This window comes from Thunnus albacares, chromosome 19 (assembly GCF_914725855.1).
Source record: "Thunnus albacares chromosome 19, fThuAlb1.1, whole genome shotgun sequence".
Taxonomy (NCBI): domain Eukaryota; kingdom Metazoa; phylum Chordata; class Actinopteri; order Scombriformes; family Scombridae; genus Thunnus; species Thunnus albacares.
Window position 1 is genome coordinate 11,295,090 of NC_058124.1, and position 25,236 is coordinate 11,320,325.

At 39.9% G+C, this 25,236-nt stretch overlaps 1 protein-coding gene across 3 annotated transcripts in view; it reads right to left on the reverse strand.

Annotated features, from left to right (window-relative positions):
• The window catches only part of ppp1r9a (protein phosphatase 1, regulatory subunit 9A), a 52,375-nt gene that overhangs the window by 4,095 nt on the left and 23,044 nt on the right, over positions 1-25,236 (reverse strand). For 2 of the 3 annotated variants that reach the window (XM_044334833.1, XM_044334834.1), the window contains 13 exons: positions 21,709-21,813; positions 16,811-16,946; positions 12,710-12,862; positions 10,248-10,301; positions 9,196-9,425; positions 7,722-7,818; positions 6,697-6,832; positions 4,369-4,457; positions 3,408-3,570; positions 3,142-3,202; positions 2,545-2,604; positions 2,144-2,192; positions 141-260 (listed from right to left, as the gene is read on the reverse strand). In XM_044334833.1, the coding sequence (XP_044190768.1) occupies positions 141-260; positions 2,144-2,192; positions 2,545-2,604; positions 3,142-3,202; positions 3,408-3,570; positions 4,369-4,457; positions 6,697-6,832; positions 7,722-7,818; positions 9,196-9,425; positions 10,248-10,301; positions 12,710-12,862; positions 16,811-16,946; positions 21,709-21,813 (1,453 nt within the window). Of the gene's footprint in view, positions 1-140; positions 1,821-2,143; positions 2,193-2,544; positions 2,605-3,141; positions 3,203-3,407; positions 3,571-4,368; positions 4,458-6,696; positions 6,833-7,721; positions 7,819-9,195; positions 9,426-10,247; positions 10,302-12,709; positions 12,863-16,810; positions 16,947-21,708; positions 21,814-25,236 lie in introns of those variants that run through there. The other variant, XM_044334835.1, reaches the window with a different exon arrangement.

Sequence of the window (25,236 nt, forward strand, 5' to 3'; positions counted from 1 at the left end):
GTACCTTTGATGTCGTGAAAGTAGTATCATGTGCAGTATTTTTTTTTTTTTAAACTTTTTTTGATACTGAATTTAACTATACTCACTTGACAAAAAATGAACTTAATTATATTTTTCAAAGATTGTACAAGTATGTGTACCTCATCTGAGGAGAGCGCCAGGGTGTGTGAGCGTCCTGACATCTTGGCTTCGCTCAGCAGGCCGCTGATCTCCACTGAGCTGTTGCTGCTGGCACTCAGATCATCGTTCAAAGCGGGTCCCTGAGAAATCAACAGCACACTTTTAAGACTTGTGGTGAGAGCCAACAGTCTCTGAGGCTGAATTTAGTTGATTAGATGGAGTGCTTCTCTTTTATCCATGTTTCTGTGAAGTGGTATGGATTAAAAACAACATGATGTTGCATTTGTAGGTTGATATTGTAAATTTAATCAAGGATGGGTTATTTAATCTATTTCTTAAACAGAGAGACTGGATTAGGAGTGAATGAATCAAGAAAATGAAGGCTTTTCCATGGAGCATGTACCAGAATGATTGATTGATCAATAAAAAAGTGCAGTGGACTAAATATATTTAAGCTGTTAGAAGGCAGGGTTGTGCACATTCCTAAATTTTAAGATATTACATTATAGCACAAACTGTGAAAGTGATTAGTGGTTGGTATGATGGTTAAATTATGTCGCATAGCTGTAGCTGGATGTGATCCAACTCAAAAAATCATTCTCACTGTGTCCTTGTGAGTGTGAGAGAGTGCAGACATTCTGGGAATTACAGTGTTAAGATCCAAGATATGTGCTCAAAGCAGCTCAAGACAAGCTGCTGCTGAGAAAAACAAACTTTCAACGAGAGAAAAGTGGGTGCAACACTTGCCCTGTAAAAAATATGGCTGTTCGTTTTCATCTGACGAAGGTCAAAATATCATGTTATCCAATAAATAGAGCAATATTTATCTAGTGAGCAAGTGTCTTGGGATATACACTATTCCAATTTGTCCTCTGAGTAAAACACTGATTGAGAATCAAAGACAAAGTGTAACATTACATTTATAAAATATATAATATATTTTGAGCTGAAAGTGTAGAGCTTTGTCTTAAATTTGGTTATATGCTGTTTCTTAAAGCAGTTCTTTGAGTCTCAGTACTGTCTGAGGTAAAAGCGAGACTAATCTTACAGGTTCAGACTTCCAGCTTCCTGGGTTTCCTTCTTTGCTTAAAAGCTCCACATAACTATTAATGCGCATAAAGTCTGCATTGATTTATCTTTTGACGTGCACTTGTCTTAAGCTGAGAGCATGTCCTTAGAGAAGGAAAAGAACTGGATTGGTGCATGATCAAAAATAATCTCCTTTTTAATCCTATAGTAACTACATCTGATATTACACAGGGTTAGAAAACAGTCCTCCACTGCAACAAATGGCCATATTAACAACCTTAATCTCATTGTATCAATTTAGCTAAATCAAGAGGCAATATAAAAAAACTGACTTGCTCTAGGATTCCACAAAATTGGAATTTAATACTTAAAAACTGATCATACGATCACTGAAATGGATATTCTCTGCAGGGTCACTGAAGACATTCAAAAAGACTATAAGAGATATTTTGGGTTTATGTACACTCATTGATTTTCTTGCAATTACTAATGCAATCATGCATTTTTCTGATTGTGATACAGTTAGTCCCTGTGCTACTAAACCCTGTTTACCTCACTTAGTACCAACTCATTTCCAGTGCAGTAGATCAAGACATAATTGAACAAAACACAAAGGAATACAATACCAAGTAATATGAATAGGAGAAGAAGTGGGGCCATGTAAGGGAGGTCTGTTCAACAGAAATAAAACAATACATCAAACTTGTCATTAAAGTTTAAATATGCAGCAGATCTAACATACTGTTAGACCACAAGTCAGTACAACCTGCACATACTGGAGCTGAGTTGTGTGTTTGTGCTTTCATAAACAGATAGATGATGGTTATAAAGCATATCACTGAGCCACTGGCAAGAAGCCTGCTATGACTGAATTTTACATTAACATAACAGATGGTCTAACAAAGTGTCCTTCACATGTCCTCACTGTAAAGTATCTGTAAAGTGAATTATTATCTGTCCACTGTACAGTACCAGTCACCAAAACCTCATGTACCTTGGCCTTGAGATTCTCTGGACTGTCCTCTGCTGATGGCTCAGTGGAGCTGAGAGAGAGAGAGAAAGAGACGAAAAAAATGAAACAGAGGTCAGTTGTGACACTTCATAAACAATTTCTGATTACATACATAAGTTGTTGTTGTTTTTTTTAAATATCTTTAGTTATCATTTCATATACATATGTTCGAAAAACAAACAAAAAAGAGCATATTGTGATTTAATTGCATGTATATTTGTACGGATATACATATGTGTATATATGTCAACATGCTCAAATAAACAGTTTCTGAATCTGGAATCGTTAAGAATGGCTACTAGGCATTGTCCTACAGTTCATCCTTTGGAGCCAGACAAACTGCAAGAAAACATCACTGAAACTCTGGTGCAATGTTTATTTACCTGTTTCCAGGTGAGGCTCTGGGATCTTTCTCACCCACTTTGGTTTTCCTTAGAGACGACCTGAACAGAACAACGGTAGAGTGAGAAAGCATACTTTGATTGAGAACACATATAATGTGTGAACAGATTTGGGTTATAATGGAGGAGTAGAAAATGTAAAAAATGAGCTTTTCAAAATTGAGCAACCAATACATTTCTAAGTACATAGTACATTGAGTTTTTTTCTTTATTGATACACTAAATACTTTTTCTGTGTACTCTGTCTAACACTAAATGAACAAATGCTACCCATCAGTGGAGTAAGTAAGTTCAGTACCTGCCAAGGCACTCATGACCCAAACTGTACTTTACATATACAAAGTGCAAATATAACAAATATGCAAATAAAAGCAACTTAAATTGCTTTTAATTCATTCCTTTCTAGACTAGGTATATTTGATCCCACATAAATAAAAAAACACTGATAAATCCATGTGCCTGTTGATTATCATTCAAATTCTTCATTCTCTCAACATTGTACGAGTTTGCAGTGTATTGTTAGTTGGTACAAGAACAATTCAAAACAAAAATAGAGCATTTTACTCATCATCATCTTACCCAGGGTCAAGAGTTTGACTGAGCTCGTCCAGACTGTGTGATGGGCTTGACATTGCAGGATCTGTGATCACAAATACCCAAAACTGAGATTACTCCTGTTTCAATTAATTAGCTTTCATAAATAGCAAAAAAGAAAAAAAATCGATATTACAAGGAGAGATATTTGGGAACTTGACTGTTGCCGCAGGAAAATCTCTATTAATAGATGTAGTTGCAGTTAGATAAAACTAATTTATGGGACATGGTGAGGTTACACATGTACTAACCGTCCTGGTGCGCTCCCACAGTAGATGACAGGCGCGGTGTTCTTCTAGGGGAGCTCTCTGCACTGCCCGGGGCCTTGAGGACCACCGCCCCTCCATCAGAGGAGGCCACGCTACGAATCGAACCAGAACGACTGTGGGCTGGACTGCCGTGTCCCTCTGAGACCTGAACACGGACATAAATGGAGAGAAAGAGGAGCGATTAAGGCAAGGGAGGAATGAGGAGAGGGATGGGAGATGAAAACACGGGGAAGGGTGAGAAAGGGAGTGAGAGAGGGCCAGAGGAGGAGAAAATAGAAAGAAGAGTAAAGGAATTGTGATGGACAAAAATTATAAGAAAGAAAAGGAAAAACACAGGAAGCGGTCCCACAGAGAAGACGAAGAATAAAGTGAAATCAGGGAGAAACCGAACTGAACAGCCAGTGTTGCAGACTAAACTGAAAGAAGTCACTTGACATACTTTCACCATTTCTAATTCCTTGACCTCTTTTCCCCTGGAAGCCTCACACTGCCTGGTCTCTGTGCTCCTGCCAATTCTTATCCAAGTTGTTTATCCAATCTGAACTCATTCCTGCTCTAGCTGAGTTAAGTGACAGCATTAGCCAGACAAGAGCCTTTCATCCAGAAAAATACTGTGGCTGTTATTATCACACTGGGAGAGACAATAAGTTGTGACAGCGCCACAGACTCAATTAGTGCCGCAGAGCAACACACAGCAATTAATCCATTAAAGGAATTAAGTGGGATGGACAGGGGTTTAAGACACGCAAACACACTGATGGACACACATACACGCACATACTAATCAAACACCCTGTGGTGAAATTTAAATTTAGTAAGCGTGGGAATAATCTAATAAGAATAATGAAGCTCATCAGCATATCTGCCCCATATTTCGACGAGATGTTGTTCGCCAGGAAGTCAAAAAAAGTAAGAATGTTTGTGTGTGTGTTTTCATACGAACCTCTCCTTCTACGGAGCTGATGCTGTCTCGGGCAACTCCTCTAAAGCCCTTCTTTTTGCTGGGTGAGTGGGGAGAGCCCTCCCTCAGGTCTAGACACACAAATATATGCACAAACACACAGAAATGGCAGGGTAAAGAATATACACTGGCGTAATGCATAAAAAAGCAGTTTTCTGCCGTTTCAATCTCATTAAGAGGCACTACATTTGCCCTGGGCCCAGTGTTGACACCCCTTTTAAGTAAGAATATTTTAAAAAAACATCAACTGAGTAAAAATATTAAGTCTTACCCCAAAAGTAATATTATTAATTAGGAAGGCACTTATCATTTTTCTGTTCATTCCCAAAGACTACAGCGAGACACTGCCAGATGAGACAAAGACTGAATCATTAGAATTTGAAAGAGATCATTTCAGCCGATTTTGCCTTCTCCTCCCACAGGCTCTCTTTTATATTCTGCTCCAGCCGTCTCCCTCAACACCCCCATTTTTAATATTGCATAATAGGCTGCGTCATTTGGATCAGTGCAGATCCAATCACTGTGTTACCATGTCCACACTGTACAGTATCAGATATGGCACTTCTCTGTGTGCACACTCCGTTCTGACAGATGCAGCCACTGAAATGAAGCCAGCTGAGCTCAAAAAGACTCGAAGAGAACAAAGCCGGACAGATACGCTCAAAATGGATTACTCGTTTGTTTTTTGTTTGTTGAAGTCCAAAGTGAAACTAGGGTCGGAAGTGAAAGCGCGTGTGAGGGTTGAGGCAGTGGAGGAGAGGAAGATTAGTGATGTGTGTATGAAATGCAGGCGGCAAGCTGTGTGTATGTATTTTATTTTGCGTGTTTCTCTGTGTGTGTGTGTGTGTGTGTGTGTGTGTGTGTGCATGAGAATTTATGTTTAGAGTACAGAACAAGCCAGTCCAAACCAAGCTTGTAGCTCTGGGTTTGAAAAGTGAAGCCAGTGCGGAGGCGACTTAAACCTGCATTCTTTCTTATGGCCATCAGGGGTCGACTCCACTGGCTCCAAAAATAAATCCATCTGCATAGACGTCTATGAGAAAATGACCCTACTTCTCACTTGATTTATTACCCCAGTAAACACTTTCCTAATGAGTTGATGGTCTCAATCGCTAGTTTCAAATCTTCTTCAATACAGCATGATGTTCATTTTGTAAATTATGGTCCAATTTAGAGTATAATAAAGCAGGGTATGCCTTAGGGTGTGGCTACCTTGTGATTGACAAGTTGCTACCATGGTGACCTTAACCATAACCTTAGATTCACAGAGTAGGCATAGCCACAGCCCTAGCTGTCACTATTTTAGTGTATTTTCAGTTCATGAAAGTTAACTGTAACATTTTGGTCACCTAAAAAGTCTTGTTCAGCGACTGGTTGTACTAAAAGACCCTCTAAGGAGTCTGATGTTGTTTTTCCAGTAATTACATTTTGGTTTAAAGGTTTTTCGCTAACTAGAATTAGCTTTAGCATGATCACAATTAACCATAGACTTTAAATGCATCATGCTAACCGAGCTAGCAGCTAGCAGCTAGCAGAGAATCTGTTCTGAGAACCAAGCCCCCAGAAAGAGTGCCAAGCTTTGAAGCCAATTTGACATAGTGGCCAATTACAATAGTGGTAATTACAACATCATGTGAAAAACGTCATGTGCCCAAAAAGACTTTTCCACATAGATTTACATTGTGAAAGAGACGTATGTAAATCAGTGGATACATTTTTTTGAGTGTCAAAACCTCTGCAAAATGACTTGTTTCACTATCAGTATTTGATCCATTCGGTCTGATCACATTTCAAAAGAAGACATATGCCGGAGGATTAAACTGGAAGTTAGCAGTCTCTGCCAGCAAAGTCTCTACTGAGCATGCTCCATGGACGCGTTGGGCCCGTAGAGCATGCGCAGTATGTTTTCATCCAGGTATTTCTTTACAGCAGGAAGTGGCTTTTTTGGGCTTCATGCGCCACTGAGCAACTTTCATAGGAATGAACGGGAATTAATGCTGTATCCACTTCTCTTTATACATCCATGTTCCAAACTTTTGTATGTCCTTCCCAAAGTACAAAGAATCAATTAGCTACAGGGGCTAAAAAAGGTTATAGCAGTGTTGTTGAGGGGTGCATCATGGGTCAACTGAGGGATAAATACTTTTAATGTTTGAACATTTATTTAAAATATGATTTTCAGACATAAGTATAAGGAGCTGTCACATTTAAGTCATCTCACCGTCTCCTATTTTAACTGTCACTTTATCCATTAAAGCGGGAACATCCTAATAATGATCCTCACAGAGACGTAAACAATCATAAACTGACCTCTGGCTTGTGCTGCAGCCTTGTTGGGGTTGTGCTGCTGAGCGCTGAGCCTCTCAGCACTGTTGCTGTTGTTGTTGTTGACCTGGATGCCGTTCTGCTTCATCAGCTGCATTAGCTCAGACTCTAATGCTGCAATCTGTACAGACAGAGGAACCGATCAATGTTAATCAGCTGTAGGCATTTACCTGTCAAAACAGCTGCTCTTAAAACACTGGAAATAAATGGCTATCATCTTAAGGAGCACATAAATCATCTTTGGATTGCATTTGGAAATACTAACGTCTCTAGCAGGTGTCGGCCAAGTACACATGATGTATGCATTTGTACCAGTATGTAAGTTAAGTGAAAGAATAACCCTCCTGTCTTGTTGTCCAGATTATACTGTTTTTCCATCACTCTCTCCTGTGCCACCCTTCACCATTGACCCTTCACAATGCAGTGCAGTAGGAGAAAAAATGCTCAGTGTGCAGAATAATAATAGGGGACAGTCAGGTTGACTACCCATTCAACTGTGGAGCATGGCCTGAGACTTGAACAGAAAACAACACATCTGTCATGTTATAAGACTAGGAAAGCAAAAAATCAATACAGGGTTTGACAACACAACTGACCGCAGGCCCCTGGACACCAAAGCCATCTGCTGTCACTGTCCATTGAGGAGAACGACAGTTTTATATGTTGCAGAAAAAGCTCAGATAAATTTAAAAGCATGCTGGAGGGGAAAAAAAAGTTGCGATGGAGTGCTGTTAACAAGACAAACTGATACTTTTGATCATGTTGATTACTGGATTTGGATTGAATTCTGTATAAACACATTTACAGCCTATGATATAAAAGAAAATCCAACAATCTTGTGGATAATTAAGCCCAGGGAAGAACTGCAGTGTTAATGAGGTTATTTCAACTTCAGGGATTTCTGTTTTGTTTGGAGACCAATTTGCACATACAGAACAACTACGTACAGAACAACTACAATAAGAGGCATACAGAGAGGGATAGAAGTAACAGAAAAAGATCTGCTTTACCCTGACTTGCAGTCCTTGAATCTCAGCCAGGTGAGCTTTTTCAGCCTCCTCCAGTCGCCTCCTCTCTGCATCCTCCTTCTGGATAAACTCCACCTCTCTGGAGGGACAAACGGGAGAGGAGATTGTAATGAGCTGAGTAGGTGTGTATTAGCACAAGAAAACAGGACACATTTATATATATATGTGTGTGTGTGTGTGTGTGTGTGTGTGTGTGCTTCACCATGTGTGACAGTGTCTGCCTCTCGCTCAGTGTGTCGATAAGGGAGCAGAGGCTGTTTTTAGGAAGTCACACATATCTACACCCAAAGAACACACATACATCCCTAGTACACCATTTCCTAATGCCTACACTGCCTTTGGATTGGGAGCTTGCTGTTTCTCCTCTGCTACAGATCAGCATAGAGAGTTTTGTTTCATCAGCTAGCTTCCATTTGACCTGCAGGGCCACAGCCAATTAGTAGCAGTCAGACTGGAGCTACAAAGGAGAGGTTTTGATGGGACTGACCAAAGAAATCAACGCAGTGAAAAGCAGGAGAGCTGCGCTGCATAAGAATGGGAACTCAGTTCTTGCTGTTGAAATGGGATAAGACTTGGGCTATAAAAAGAGTCGCTCTGCCTTACAGATGGAAATGCAGGAGATGTGCTCTTCTCTGCTCACTGATGCAAGTGAGGACGGCTGTAAAAGGAATAACGAAGGACTTAATCTGAAATTATTTATTAAAGTGCACATTTAACGGCAGGATTGAAGCAATGACCTCATCTAAGAAACGATTCAAGTGTAGGAGTTATGATATACATATAAATTATTATTTAAAGCTTTTAAGTGCCTCTCTCAGCAAGTCAAGGAGACAAAGTTAAGTAGAAGGAGTTTCTAGCTGCATTATTCTATGTTCAACTATGACAACAAAGCAACCGGTCTGGGCAGGAAGACATAGAGCTCAGCACTGACAAGACAAAGAGGAGGACAGACTCAATAAGCATCAACTGTGAGTTCAGACAGGCTGCCTGGAAGCAACAGATTAAAGAGGTGATGAAGGCAGGCGTTCACATTCAAGGCAATAAAAACATTCTTGATCGGAGACAGGGGTTAGATCTCCCCATTACAAGCAACCACCTGTTATCACATGATCAAGTTAACACTAAGACCACTGGATAATCTCCAGGACAACTAAGCAAACATCATCTGCTGATAAAGACTGTGAGATGCTCAAAATTTAACAAACTTTAGTCTTTTTCTGCCCTGAATTCAGACCTTATAGAAGTAATTAAGTGATTTCACCGTCTTTTCTTTAGATTATAGCCACTATGTTTAGAATATGAAGCTTTTTAATTTAATAACCACAATGGAAATAATCTTGATGGCCTAATCTGAGTGTGTGTCCTTAACCAGAAACAGTCCTTTTCTCATCTTCTAGGTCATAGTCAGCCCCTTTACCCTGTCACACTCTAGGAGTTTAACTCGTGGTTTACTCACTTCTGCTGGAAGTCTTTGATGAGTTTCTTGGCTTTGTTGTACTTTTTCTCTAAAGCCTGGTACTGGGCCTGGGCTTCCTTGAGGTGTTCGTTAACCGTGTGGCAGAGTGTCTGAGCCTCGATCCAGTAGCTCTCCAGTTTCAACATCCTCTCCTTGTTCTCCTCGATGCTGGCCTTCAGCTGGCTCTTCTCCTTCTCCCACCGCTGCTTCTCCCGCTCCACTGATGCCAACTGGAAGGGTGCAAAGACAGAGGAAATATAGTGAATGGTAAAATGTATTACAGCAATACTGATGAAGCAATACTATACATTTTTATATGCAGTTATACAAGTTGTTGTGGAATAACAGCTTTCATATTTTGCCATTTCATAGTGAACACTGTATATAAAGTATGCAGTGTCCCTCACACAAAAGCATTAGAGGAGCATACAACATTCAACTAATTGAGACTAAAACAAATCTGGATAATTAAAAAATCCATCTATCCTCTGCATTATTTCTCCAAGGCACCACTTCTCTATACCATATACTAAATATAATAAATTATACACACATAACCAGAGCTTTTGGACTGCAGAAAGAGAAATAAACAGATACTCTACCTGGTGTTCACACTTTATTACTTACTTTAGGGACACTGTCAACACTGAGCACTAAGGAGAAGGACATTTTACAGAAAACTGAAGGCATGCTAATGAAATATACATGAAATTGCAGACGTTCTGTTCTTATGTGCAACTGCAAAGGAAACAATTGCAGCCTATTGCATGAAGGTTGATTGTTTTGAAACATGTCATATTTGTAGATACTGTATTTAAAGCTTTTTTGAGCACAGATTCCTTAATAGCCATAGTTTTCATAAATTCATTAGTTTTCTATCCCTTTCTAATGAATAAAATATATTCCTAAAGCTTTCCTACTAAGCTTGAACCCCTGCTGCTCCCCTATTTTCCTGAAATGAGTCCAACACCCATTTACAAATAGTTTGAACTCCAAACTTCTGTCATTTGAACCCACACTCAGCCTGCACATTGACAGTTTTAATCTCTTACCTTGTTTTTAAGCTTCTGGATCTCGGCCTCGGTCACTGTGTGTTTGATCTGAAGCTGGAAACAGTGGCGGAAAAGATAGGAGAGAAAAGAGAGGGCGGTCAGAAAATCAAATGCATGGCTGCGCAGCCTCTCTCTGCTGTCGATACAGTGTGACGGACAGAGGCAGCTGACCCTGTCCTCCCCTGACAGCATCCCAGCTCCAGCACTGACACGCACTCTCAGAGGAGAGGCAAGAGATACGGATAGAGATTGATTTAACATAACATTAAATATATAAAAAAAACTCATCCATTTTTCTAACAAGTAGTAATTTTGTGAGATAACTGAAAAAATGTTATGATGTTATGAGATAGATATTTTATGTAGTGTAGTGTCTTATATAGAAAAAGAGTTGGAGGTGAAGAGAGCAACAAAGGAGTTACGTGTGGATGGGAAGTCAGTCATTTAGAGGCAGAGACAGAGATGGAGAAAGATAATGACAAAATTGAAATAGAAAAGAAGAGATGGAGAGAAAGAACTGGACACGGAGCAAGAGATGCGGAAATAGGAGCAAAGATCCAGCAAGTGAAGCAGAAAGTGAGTGAGGAAAAATGACAAAAAGGCGAAGGAGTGCAACTTGAAAAATGGGGCATTTCAGAGGTGAAGTGCAACAATATTCAAATATTCACACTGACCAGACTTTTTTTTTTTTTTTACCTTTTGAAGCTTTGTTTTCACTTAAAATACTCCTTTAAGTAAATTTACATTTAGAAAATCATTATTATCACAAAAAAGTAACGATGATGATTCGTATGTGCTTATTCCAAGCCTTGGGTGAAGCTTTGTGATGCTTAAACTGGCAGCCATGATTGTTTTGGCTACACAATTGTATCAAAAAGAAATATTCTAGATACATTGGAATTATTTCACACACATCCTCATTAAGCTCAGCTTGACACATTTGGTATTTTTTGCTTATCTTGACATCTTGATTAGAATTTAAAATAAGGTTTAGTGAGTTTGAACCATGCTAGTCCTCACAGTGGGCTTTTGTTGGATTCAGCAGGTTTAAGGAGGATAAGAAACACGCATTTGTAATTTGGTCAAATGGGAATAAAATCTATGCACAACCTAGATACTGCACTTACAATTCAGTGCATGTCATGAAGCTGATTGCGTTAATAGCATCTTGCTCTGCAGCTTGTTAATGTTTTTTTTCTTTATCTCTTCTGGTGAGCAGACTAAGTTGTGTGGAACATTCACAAACAGTTTCTAATGTGATGTGTGTTGGGCTCTCAAAGACAGATTTAAGGAGAGCATTTATTGGCATGTGTGTGTTCTGTGTGAGCAAAACAGTCCATCCTCCATCTGTGTTGACAAATTAATAGTTACTCTTTGCTCCAAAACATAGTTAAAAAACCCCCAAAACATTAAAAGTAAATGGAGCTGAACAGCAACCTGGTAGTTATTAAAAAGATTTAAAAAAAGTTTAAGTGAGATTTGTTTGCTGAAACATGCACTTTAAATCTCTTAACTTGTGCACTATGTCAACTACAAGAACTTTTCACTAACACACCTTCATCCTGTCAGTTTTTATAAGGATTATTTCCCAACTGCCTGGCTTCTTTTTTTTCCTTGGGTGTGTAAAAGACAGCCAAGACAAGAGCTGTTTAAAAGAACAAAGTAAAAGCTACACTACGGGTGAGAGAGGGTCAGGATATAGAGAAAATGAGAAAATGGAACAAATGTATACATCCCAAGAACAGGGATTACATTATTGTTTCACTCGATATCCCCTGCGGTGCCTGCAGTGCAGCTGAAGCCATTTGTTAAATGTGTCACGCAGCCATCGTGGCAGTCTACAGAAATTGTTATGGTGCCAAAAACAGTGCTGGAGCGTTCAATCAATATTACCAGCCTCGCAGCAGCCTAAAAAGCATGAACGAGTTGACTGTCAGTAAATTGATTCTCTAGTTTATAGCAGCAGTTTTAGGATAACTTTAGTTGTAGATATGGTAAGCAAAAATTCAACAAATTGGGTTTTTATTCTCGGAGGCTGGTTGTATAAGGAGTTGCCAAGACCAATACAAATTGATTCAAAGGTTTTCACAGGTCCTCCTCAGAGGGTTTTAACCAAACACAAGTAATTAGAAATGTAATGAGCACAGGCCTTACATCGCTTTTGTTATCCACACCTCTAATCATCCAGATTAGGAATTAGGGAGAGTAAACAGATCTTGACAAAAGAATAAAACTCTGCCAAGTAAAGCAGAGGTGATAGATTCCATTGTGTTAGCATCTTTTGTTGCTTAATTGAATCACCTTTTTTCTATGGCTAAGTTACTCTCGTGTGAGTGGGTATATCTGCAATTTATGCATCAAAGCACCGACAGAGAAAATTGTGGCAGGCCTCCAATTGTGTTATCCTCGCACTGGGATATTCAGGGGTAGGGATTGAAGTGTAAATGAGAGAAGTAAATTACCTCTCTGAACTTCTGGTAGAGTTTGGTGGCGTCTAGCTCCGATGGAGACAGGATGTCCTCTGTCTCTGGAAGGTCGAACACCTCGATGCTCTTCTCGCCACCTGCCACCGTCGTCCCCGTCTCCTCATCATCCGTGGCGTACTCCCCTGTTTGCTTTAAGAGAGAGTGCAAAGTCAGTACCACGGTCTACTTGGTTTGGCTAAGGCTCATATAGCTACAGCTAAAACTTTGAACGCATTTTATGCCGAACCAAGTTTGAGGATTTTGTCCTCCATCACTTACATTAAAAGCACATTAAGAAGTGATCTCCTCACAGCCAGTATGGACAAGAAAATCTATTTCAATGCACATAAGGGCATGCAAGTATTGTTTTATAAAATATGTGAGCCTATACAGTACTTTAAAGATTCAGCAGACTGCAAAACTGCTTGCAACTGCAGCACCTGTTTGTCAGCTCTTTCCTTCTCCTTCGTCTATCTTGCATCTATTCTAAAAGCGACACCAGTCAGAGTGCATCACGTTGCTCTACCTGCTACGCATTGCGTGTCAAGCTCTACCAATAACTCCTATCCATTTTCCTCATGCCATCCTCTTTTCACTTTCTATTTTGCAGAAGTAATGCTATTTTAATGCTATCCGTTATGTAACATTTAGGTAACCCACTTAGTTTCCCAAAACTTTGTCAAAAATTAATTGCTTTGACAGCCCAGTGAGGCATAAGTGTCATTTCTATAAAAAATAACTTGCATTTGCCAAATCTGAACATCACTTTTTATAATTTTTAAAGTCCCCCTCCAGTCAAAAATGTGTTTTTTCCTCTTGTTACTTCACTTGGATGTTTGAGCTTCGCTGTGCAGAATGATGTATGTGCAGAGTGACACTAGGAGGCTGTTTTCACATTCATCTGCTAAAGAAGGGAGTTTCTCTGTACTTGCCCTGAATCTGAGTTTAAGGCGTGAACCTATGGGCACGATTTGTGACATCACAACAATTTTGGAGCCGATCTTGGTCCAGTATTCAACTTACACAAGTCTGATGTAGAAACTTAAGCCTCCAGTGCACAAACACCGAGAATAGACTTTTCAGTGAAGTAGGCGACATCTTATCCAGCAGTTAAACTTATTATTTGCATATTCATCAATTCTGGATTTTTGAATGAGGGGGAAGGAGGAGATGTAGTCACAAATTATTAGTCAAAGCAGGATATTTTAAAATGTCTTCAAACATGTCTGGAGGAGATCTTTAAATATTAGTCACCATCTTGTGTAATGTGCCAGGAGGTTATAGATTGGGCCTGTAATAGGCTCTCCAATGGAGCTAATTCTTGATGTTAGCAATCTAGGGTTTATTTTAAAAAATCCCTAATAGAAATCACCAGACATAATTATTACGGCTTTTACAAGTTGAATTAAACTACATTTTAACTATATTTTGTGGCTTGACAGTAATATAGGCCATTAGGCTGAATGTATTCAAGCCCATGTGTCTTTGTGCCTGTGTAATGAATGGTGGCATTGGCCATTAAGCGTTGGATCTATGTGGATCAGTTGATTCACTTTCTGGCTAATGATCAACAGAGCCAGATTTTTTCAGTGGAGAAACTTTCTGTCTCCCTCTTAAGATCATTCAACTATCCCATCTAACTTTCTTCCTATCAATCACTCTTTTAAAATTGTTCCTGAGCAACCAAGTTGATCTTGTTTTCCAATTTACATGTAAATAACCCCGCATCTCTGCATCTCTCACTATCTACAATCTATCTTTCTGTCATCTTTCTGTCTTAATCTCTCACACACATGTGAGACACACACACACACACACACACACACACACACACACACACACACACACACACACACACACACACATGGACGGTCTCGTGCTCTCTCATCATCTTGGCTTACATCCTCCCCTCATCTGTTTCCCTCCATCCATCTCCCACCCAGATAAACGGCATCCAGGCCTGATTTGTTTGCATGCATGGGCCGACACATAGCTCCATTTTCATAACAGGCTTGCCTGTTGCCATGGTACCGGCATCCTACATTAAGGTCTCATTTACTGAAGGTGGAGTTAACCATTGAATACATGGGAGGGCAGTGAAACACCAATTTGCATATGATAAATGCATCACCTCCAACCACAGGCATGAAGAATCAGAGGAGGAAGGGACAATTTGAGGAGAAATCCTGTTGTTGTTAAGAGGGTGCTCGGCCTGTGATGATCTGCACTATGAATGTCTTAGTATGATGTTTGCATAATGACTGTCATTCACTATAGGAAAAGGTTGTGAGTCTCCTTTGGCTGCACAAGAGCCACTGTGAGAAGCTGTGAGTCAGTGTATGTGCTTAAAGAATATTTAATAGTATAGCGCTGTTTTGTCAATGCACAGTATTTTTAACTCTGCAATAATACAGCATGTGTGTGAGTGTCCTCATGACTGCATGTTATGGTTGCCATGAGAATAAATACCTAAATGACTAAATGTTTCAGCACTTTTTTAATTTAGTCAATTTTAGTCTATCTTTTAATTGTTTTTAAGACTGAATATGGGAATCGTCAGGTATAAATATATATTTTTTTCTGCGTGTGTGTCAATGCTTTCCCCATGTGTGTATTCACATCTAACTACTGACAGATGGGCATGCATGTGTGTTTGATTACATATAATCACAGACAAAAAGTGGGCTGACGTGTGTGTGTGTGTGTGTGTGTGTGTGTGTGTGTGTGTGATGACTATTGCTAACTGAGGGAGCATCCCCTCCTCTTGGGACCCGAGCCCCTGCGCCAATAAAAAGCTGTCTGTCATGTCTACGCCGGGTAGCAGTCAGAGTGAGAAATAACCTCCCTCCCCGCACACCCAGAGAGAACTCGTTCTAATATTTATAGATAGATTAATATTGATGAGCTCTTTTTATTGCCGCATAGATCTTTGTAATGGTTTTGTAACTGTTTACCCTATCGGCAGTTGCTGCTCCACGGTGGCAGATTTCAAGTGTCTTTTTAAAGTGGTTTGTAATCTATGTATGGATTAGCAATTAACAGTCACCAGTTTTATGTTTATGTGTCCTTGCGGGGATATGCAGGTTTTTTCTCCTAACACATCTGAAAGATAGTTTTGATTTTCATTATATCGCCTAATGACATGACAGATCAGGAGATTGGGAAGAGTTTCTAGTGTGTGTAAATCAGATTGTACATGGTGAAGTCTTCTCATACAGCTGAATTCTAGTCTCAATTCTCTATAGGACGTTTCATGAGAGCTGACAGTGTTACATATGTACGTGGCTGTGATTATGGCTGCTGGGATCAACTTCCAGGGCCTGGAGAGTAGTTTCTTATGCATGAGGGCTCTCAATCCAGTGTCCACCAGGAAATGAGAGACTTCAAACAACACTGAGAGAGAAGTGATGCCTGAGTGAGTGAGTGTGTGTGTGTGTATGTGTGTCTGCATGTACATCTATGCTTGAGTGCAGCTGTTCCAGTGTGTATTAGTGAAGGTGCACCATGCATTGATTCATGTCACTATGTTGTTTGATTATCATGTGCAGTGTGAGTGAGTCTGCATGCACGTGTGTCTCTAGGGTACATGCACACACACACATACACACATGCAGTTGCAGGGCTGTGAGCTCAGTAGCTGGTGGATTAAATGCACTGTGAGTAAGCAGCAGAAATAGAAGGGGAAACGCTGAGTGATGCTTTCTAGGTCTGAAGCTCACATGGCATCCTCTTAGTGTGTGTGTGTGTGTGTTTGTGTGTTTTGTATGCCATCATCAAAGCCTACTGTCAGTCAGTTTTATGGAGTTAATAAGCTAAAACATGCAGTCAACTGTCATAAGAAGGGAGCTGATTTACATTACGTGACAACTAAAAGCCTCATTTTCTCTATGTAGTGTCATGTAGAAGACGTGTGCAGATGAATGTTAAATTAATGCAAATATGACCTTTATTGATATAAGACAAAGGCATCTGTTCCTCTTATTAATTGAGTTGCATCTTCTCCTGTCTATTAGGATATGTTGTAAGCACAACCCTTAAATCCACCTCCGACACTGAAGCATTCTGTGCTGTGTCCAGGATTGCGTCTGTGGTCATTACCTCGTCATCATCGGCGTCGTATTGGGCGTACTGCTGCTCCAGCAGCTCTCTCTGTCTCCTCTCCTGCTCCAGGGTCTGCTGGATGAGCGTGGCCACCTCGCTCTGCTGACCCGGACGTTCTCGGCCAATCACAAACCTGCAACAACACGCACTGTTGAAGACAGTCCTGGCAACACACACACTCACACACTGAGTCGACCAGCCTGTGATTACATAACACTTACTGCACATTTTATTTTTGATTTTGATTTCATAAACAAACAATTTTGCCGTCAGTGTATATTTTTTTATTCAGAAATCTGCTAGACTGCTTCTAGTGCAAAGGGTGGATGCAAAAGGATGTGACAAATCTTATGGGAAATGTAGCCTCTGATAAATTCAAGTACAAAAATATTACAAATGTTCAAAAAGGGGGCAACCATTCGTGTAGGCTTGTTTATGGTAAGAATGCATTTTACAATGTCATATATTTAAAAATGGGACTGACAACACCTTTAAATAAGTCTAAAAATGTTTAGCAACATCAATTTTTTCACAAACACAGTAACCTAATAGCTACGTCCTTTTAAAGGCATGTATACATCTAAACCTTAACTACATTTCTACTCCAATGTCTCCATGCATTTCTCTCATAGTGTTGAGAAAGTGGTGTGTGTTTGTACAGAGAAATGGTCACAGTAGTCGCTGTGAGAGAGCAGCAGACGCCCACAGCCACATAGCAATGACAACGATATCTGCTGACGTATCAGGGCAGGGCTGGGAGACAGGACGCACATAATAATGTGAGAGGACAGTCAGCTCGGCCAGGCAGCCTGTCATTAGCCTGGCACAGAATTAAATGGAGAGAGCCACAGGCTGTGCCTCCAAGCTATTGACATGGGACCTATCTACAGTATATATCATGTTAAGAGCACTGTAAGAGTTAACCAGGGAGGTGAAAGACATGAAAAATGAGGAGAAAGAGATCAAGATGACATTTAGAAAACTGAAAATTATGCAATCACTCCCTTGAAATTTGAGTTAATAATATGCTTTCCTGCAAACTGTGTGTGTGTAGGCAGAAGTCTAAATATTTCCCATTATCATAAATCTCAAAGCAGAATGAGGTGCTCATCCCTGCATGCTTCTGCCCAAATCTCATAACATTATTACAAATAATGGTACTGCTATTCAAAAGAAAATTCATATCATCTCCAGTTTATTCTCCTCTATAAATCTGACAAAACCAAGTAGCGATGGATAACAATTTCTCTGACCTATTCCAGGAAATCTTAAACCCAGCAGGGACCCTATAACTCTGTGTGTTTGTGTGTGTGTGTGTGTGAACTTGTTCCTACAGTATGTGCTGTCTGTGTGTGGAGATAGACAGAGAGAGAGAGTGAGAGAGAGGCTTCGAGATAGGGTCTAATCAACTGAATTCAGTTTCCGAGAGCTCTTTCATATATTTCTAAAGGCGATGTAGAGAAGGCCTCACGATCCAGCCGAGAGGCGCACTTGATCTACATGTGAAGGAACAACTGAAAGGCAGGACAGAGAGAGAAAGTAAAAAAAAAAAAGAAAAAAAGAAAAAAATGAGGGCCCTAGCCAAGCTAAGTATTTTACTGGAACAAGCCTTTGGACAGCAGGGAGGTCTGAGGAGCAGCTGACCTGGAAACAGCCTTTCTCCTCACGCATGGGGAGTCTGTCTTGGTTCCTCCTTGCCTCCCACTGTTCTGGGGCTGCCACACACAGCGCTATGTCAATTCAACTGCTGAAAACCTCACCATCAATCTCATTTACTCAGTTTAATAAACTAACTGGTGTTGAATACAGTATGTACATGAGCTCAAAGGGACTCTAGGCTGATCAAAATGTTGACACATGAGTAATAAAGCTCAAGTACAGAAAGAAGGATGGGAAAGTGATGCAGGGAGAAGCGGTATAGGTCAGGACATGTGTCTTCTCCATTAGTTAGTACTGGGTTGACAGGCATTTGAGGATGTCACCACAGGTTCAAACACAACAGATATGACTGGTCAACCATGGAGGAGATGTGGTATCTATTATGTTTAAGGTCATGCTGAGATTTCCTCTTTTTGTTAAAATTTATTTGTAGGTTGTGAACATTTGGTGCATTGTGATAGACTTAAAGAAGTTATTTTATATTTTTCTCATTTTCAACAAATCCCATTAAAAGACCAAAAGTAATATGTTAGTCCATCTCTCGATACTTGACTTCCCCACTCTGTCTGTGACAATCAGCCTTAAGCCCTTTCAATCCTACTGATCATGTAAATCTTTTAAAAAAATGGATGGATCACAAATATATAGTTTAATTCTTTAAAAAGGCTAAATAGTTTCCTAAAACAGCGGGGCACTGTAGATCTTAGCAAACATGGCTCAAACAGGAGTAAACAATTCATTTGTTGGTTGACTATTTACAGCTGCAGATTAATACACATTTGGTGTTCTAGTGAGTGTTTACAGCAGCAGGATGGTGTATTTGGGATTGACTCATAATAAACAGTACCCATTTTCATGGTAATGGAGGAACATGTCACCCTGTGCAACAGTGTGGCTCATTTATGTGTTTTTAGTAGTTTCTGGACAAAAAGTGGGCTCAAATTAATATCAGGGTTTGGCTACACAGGCAAGACTTGTTAATAGAATCAATTCATTGTTGGTTTTGGTCTTTGTTGACATTTAGATGAATGTAGAATATTGCCAACCCTACCATTAAAAAAGGTGAATAATGCTTATTTGTGTCACAAGAAATATGTTGAGGAGAAAGTGAATTTTGCAAAGATATGGTGCAGTGAATGCATGTCAGCTGGGCCTTTTTAGATTTTAAGATTATTATGTTAATGCAACTAACCCTAACCCTCACACAATTAGTCTGAGAGCATTTGTGGCCAACAAAAGTGGATTATATAATTTTGGATTAAAGTAAAGTCTAAATTCAACAACTATCTTCAATAAGTGTTTTCTATATTTTACATTATGTTATGAAATGCATATTTTCCTCCAGGTGATCGATGTGACAGTGCCTTAAAAACATAGTTTCTTCACTCTGAGGGAGGTTGGGGCCTGACTTCAAAACCTGGACAATTTGCTGCTGGAAGTCAGGGTTAAATATAGCTAAAATGGCAAATCTAGGACAGTTGGCCATAAAACCTCTGGTGAGCAGACAGAGAGAGGGAAGGATTTACCGAGAAGGAGGAGGAGGAGGTGGTGGTGGAGAGAGTGGGTGACATGATGGAGGAAAATTGAAAAAGTGAGAGAGAGGAGAAGAATAAGAGGAAGAGACGAGTGAAAATAGGTCTGGTGATTCTTGAAGAAATAACAGTAAAGAACAACAACTATCATCTCAACTTGTTAAAACATTGTTACAGTGTTGTAATTTTCATATGCTGGATCAAAATGTTAAAATGGAAAAAACTACAGATTTTTATAGATTTTTAGACTGTGAATCTTTCTGCACAGCATATTAATCTATTTTTACTTGATAAATAGATGTACAGGTGATAGGTGGCACCTTTTCAAGGCTGCCTCCCCTTCCCTGGTATGTAGAAAACCCCCATTGTCAATATTAGTTCAGCAAACAGCATCTGTCCAACGGATAGTGTGTTCTGATACTGTTGGACATGTCTTTGTTCGACCACCAGTTTTCCCTGGACATTGTACTGTCCATATACCCATCTATCTTTCCACGGCTGAATCCTACAGGGAACATGGTGACCACAACCAGACTGAGGATGAAAACCACACTGAGGCCTTTGGATTATTTAACAGCAATATAACAGCTGTCTCACCATTGTGTAGCATGTCTATGGAAGGATGGATGGATGGATGGATGAAATTAAATAGAAGCAGGACAAAGAAGAAAAGGACACAGGATGTGTGAAAACAGCACACGAGATGCTGGGAGAAAAAGAAAGTGGGATAGTGATAGAGAGGAAGGGTAAAAAGAGGAGTCTGAGGGAAGAGGGGGTGCACAAAGGCTGAGGATGATGGCAAAACAAAGACAGACAATACAACACTAAACCATACCAAGAAAAAAGAAAGACAAGAGCAAGAAACAACTGAAAGCTGAGATGGCAGGCCCACAGCGTCGCCAAGGACAGCGCTGGCTCCTCAAATCAAAGCCTTCCTGTCATGCTGTGTGTCAGTGTGTGTGTGTTGTCTGCCTTCTCACTGCTCTGTTCTGCTCTGAGAGGACCCCTGCCAAAAACTGTTCCACTGTCAAATACACAAGACTTTTGTCACATATTCCCCTTCCACATCTTCACCTATCTCAGATACGCTAATGAAGTTAAAGGGTCTGCCAAGGAAATCTCACTGACAGTGTGCTGCAGCTCAGCATGGCTGCTTTATGAAGCTGTTGCGCAACTTCTGCACCATGACAACAAGACTAAAAGCATTCAGTATTACAGCACACAGTGGTAGTGAAAGTGAAGATTGTTCTCTTTTTTTTTCCCGCTGAAAGTTAACCGATCACTGCTGAATGTGAAAGGATATTATTTAGAGGCCTCTGTTAGTAATTATGCCGGGAACTGACAGTAGTCTGCGTCTAGGGACTGATAGCTTGACACACTTTAGTTTCTATAATCTTATGGTAATCCACAGATCCTCATGAGTGGGTGAAAATGTACAAGTGTTGTGTGTGTGTATGACATGAAAAAAATCCACCAGCACTAATTGTAAAATCATATTTCATATTAAAGTTAAAAGCCACATAATTTTACTTGTGTCCAATCTAATTCCCCTTGTTGTAATTACTTTCTTGAATGAATTCTAACTAGTTTTAAAGTAATGGAGTAACTATGTCACTCTCGTAGCAGAATTTTTTACATACTTTAAGAAAGACAAATCGTTTCCTATAAGTAGCGTTTTTGTTAGTGTTTGCGTGCTTGTCTTACCGGACTACTCCTGATGTGTTCCTGAGGACTGAGGCGGCAAAACTCTGTGTGACGCCCACCAGACTGGTCCCATCAACCTCCACGATCTGGTCATTTACCTTGATCCTGACACACACACACACACACACACACATAGATGAAAGCATCATTTAACACTTTGTGCAATAATCTTCAGAGTATAAATATCATGCAGTAGTACATACAGTTCCTCTTGAAAATGGAAGTGCAAGAGACAAATAAACAGGCCTACCATGCATATTCACAACATTTTCAAATTGCAGCAGTGGCAGACTTTCCACTGCGATAGCGCCAGACTATTGCCTAACCAAGAGACAGAAGAGATGAGGCTCAAAACAAACTGGGAGGGCTAACAAGGACACGGAGGGCAGCCAGGCTTTCACTCCAGGCCACAACACAGCGGGCATTTCTGCTCCGCTCTGGACACGAGAGGAGGTCAGATAAGTTCTTGACCTGATATGAAACTCCTAGTGATCCACTGTTGATGACAGGAGAATTGCAAATACATCACTTAAAAAAGATGTCCTTGCTAAATATTCAATTTAATTCTGCTTGAAAATCTGCATAAAAAACAGACTTATAGGGATTGTGAATTGGGGTTTTGAATAATTGGGTCTGACAAATTAATAAAACAAAAAGATAGCTCATTATTTTCCAACAAAACAGCATATACTTCACTGCATGAAGTCATGAAGGCACGACACATACATCACAAACCACTTGGGACTGCACTGTATAGCTTCTGCTTCTACTTTGCCAAGGCAGTTACTTCTGGAGTCATTCCTTTTGGAGCAAATAATGTATCACAAAGTGCGAGACAGACGAGTGCATCTTCTATCAAACTCTTCAATATTTTTTATTTTATTTCCTACAAAATCCAGCAATGTGCTTTAATGGCTGCATCCACAACTGCAGTTACCCTTTTAGCTATACTGAGTCTGTCACAGCGTACAGCAGCTGCAGAGCAGGATTTAATCTGCCTGTGACAACTGAACACATCAACCAGAGCTGTCATATGGACGTACAGAAACACTTCGGCCTGACAGGTAGAAAGAGAGCAGGCTGGTTGTCCGTCAGTCAGCAGCTCAGACACTTTCCTGACCTTCACAGCATCTAACGTCTTAATCTGTCTTTGTGTGTTCGGGGTCGACTAGCGTACAGCTTCCAGGCAGAGGGAGGAATGAAGGAAAAACACAAACTGACAACAAAGGAAGATGATAGTTCATGCAAATAAACCAAAACTGACACGCAGATGCGCAGACAACTCCAAGTCGTCTCCACCAGTACACACATACACACACACACACACACACACACACACACACACCTTGGGTCATCAGCACCAGACATAACAGTGAGCAACAGCCAAGCCCATCTATCTGTCTGTGTGTGAGTGTGTGTTTGTGTGTGTGTGTGTGTGTGTGTGTCAGACCATTAAGTCTGACTCAGCATGAGAGAGAGCCTAATAGCTGGAGAGGTAATGACGGAAGGAAATTACTTTCTGGCTAGTGACGCCTCCCCTGTATATGTGTGTGTGTGTGTGCGTTTGAGAGCACTTAGAGGGCAAATTAATGTGCACAAGTTATCCAGTATTTATTAGTATAAAGACACTAATATCTTTAGTCTTCGGTTTACTGCTCATATTGTGATCAAAGTTTATTGTGGATCACGGTGACTCAGGCAGAGCTGCAGATTAGCAATAAAGGGTGATTCTGTTTCCACCATCTATTAGAGATACTAAACATGTGATACGACTCTGCAATAAACCGACCGACACTATCAAAAGTTCTCACCTTTTTTTTTTTACAAGATGTCAAGAGGAAGTTATATTTGTCGCCCATCTGCTGTTCTGTTTTTTGAAAGGTCAGCAGCAAATGGGATCAAAGTTGAAACCAAATGACATGCTGAAAAGTGTTCTCACAGTAAGAACACAAATATGCTCTAATGCAAGTAAATGTGCAGTCTATCTAAATATCTAGCAACTGTCCATATTTTAATAGTTTATGTATTTTGTCATTATTTACCATAAAACTTATTTTAAAGATGATTTTTTTGACTTCATCGGAAAGTACAGATACAGATAGGAAAGAGGGGTGATATGCAATAAATGTTTGTTTTAAAAAATGTTTCAGATACGCTTAAAGACAATACTCACCTAAACTTATGCTTTATATATACAGTACATGACTCATTCTACTGTTATACTGCTTTGTTTATCCTTTTATCTACTTATGTATATCTATAATGGGCATTTGCTGGTGTTTGCACTATCTGGTTCGATGCTAACTACATTTTGTTGTAGTGGTACCTTCTGCGTCTAAATTTAATCTTATATAATCTACTTTAAAAGATAAACTACATCAATTTAATGAAATAAGGCTTACAGTGAAGTATTAGTCCAGTGTTATTACTGTATTATACTTTAAAATTGGATTTCAAAAAAGTGAATTGAAGACATACATAGTTTCTGAAGAACAACACAGGTCTTGTCTATTGAGTCGTATGTTAATTAATTATGAAAGAAATCCATGAACTTGAGCTCCAATACAGCTTCCCTCTGATCTTTTCCACTTTTCATACTTCTTCCACTCAGTGAGGCAAATTAGACTTTTCAGAGTCAGAGCAACTGTCATCTTAGAAAAGGATCAACTTTTCACACTTTTTTAACAAGCCGTTTCGTTCCCCTCGTTCACTGCTCCTATCCGCCGTCTCTCTCGCTCGCTGCATTTTAACTAATCTCACTCTCATGCGTTCCTGAGTATGGCAGCTCCAGTATGGGCTTCAATTGAGATCATATGTATTGTAGCTGTGTATCACCATATCTAGATTCAAATGTGTGAATGTGCAAAAATGTTTTGATAAAAATGAATTCAAATGTTTGAGTTTGTAAAAAAAATATCTGAACTAATAGATTTAACTTAAGCTTTGCATGACACATTGTGAAGAAATGAAAAAGATTTGCACAAATAATGTGTGAGTGCCTAAAGATTTGCACAAAGGTTTGCAGTTACACATGTATCTGTTTGTGGGTGGATACACAGCTACAATACATATGACCCTAATTTAAACCCATATCCTGGCTGCTGCACAAAAGAAAAAAATCCCAGAAGAAAACACTCCTATCGCAAACAACCCTAGTGCATTAGGGTCCCCCGGTGTGCTTGCAGAGCTTACAGTATTTATTGCTCTCTTACTGGATTGAGTGGAGCTGCCTATCGTTTTTTAATCTGTTTAGGTGGAACCTGAACCAAACAGACACACTAATAGGCAGAAGTTGGTTTAGAGATAGAAAACCACAGCTCGCCTGCTGGGAAGCTGTCATCTCCTCCTCTACCCCTGGTGGAGTGCTTACTCAGCACTGTTCACGCTCTACAATGTACAAACACACACACACACAACATAGTTTGTCCCTCAAAACAACACGCAGACAAATCATCCGGGGACATAGATAGTGTAAATGTGGAAAACAGTCATTCTCTGTACACAAACTCTTTCAAACTGACACAGAAA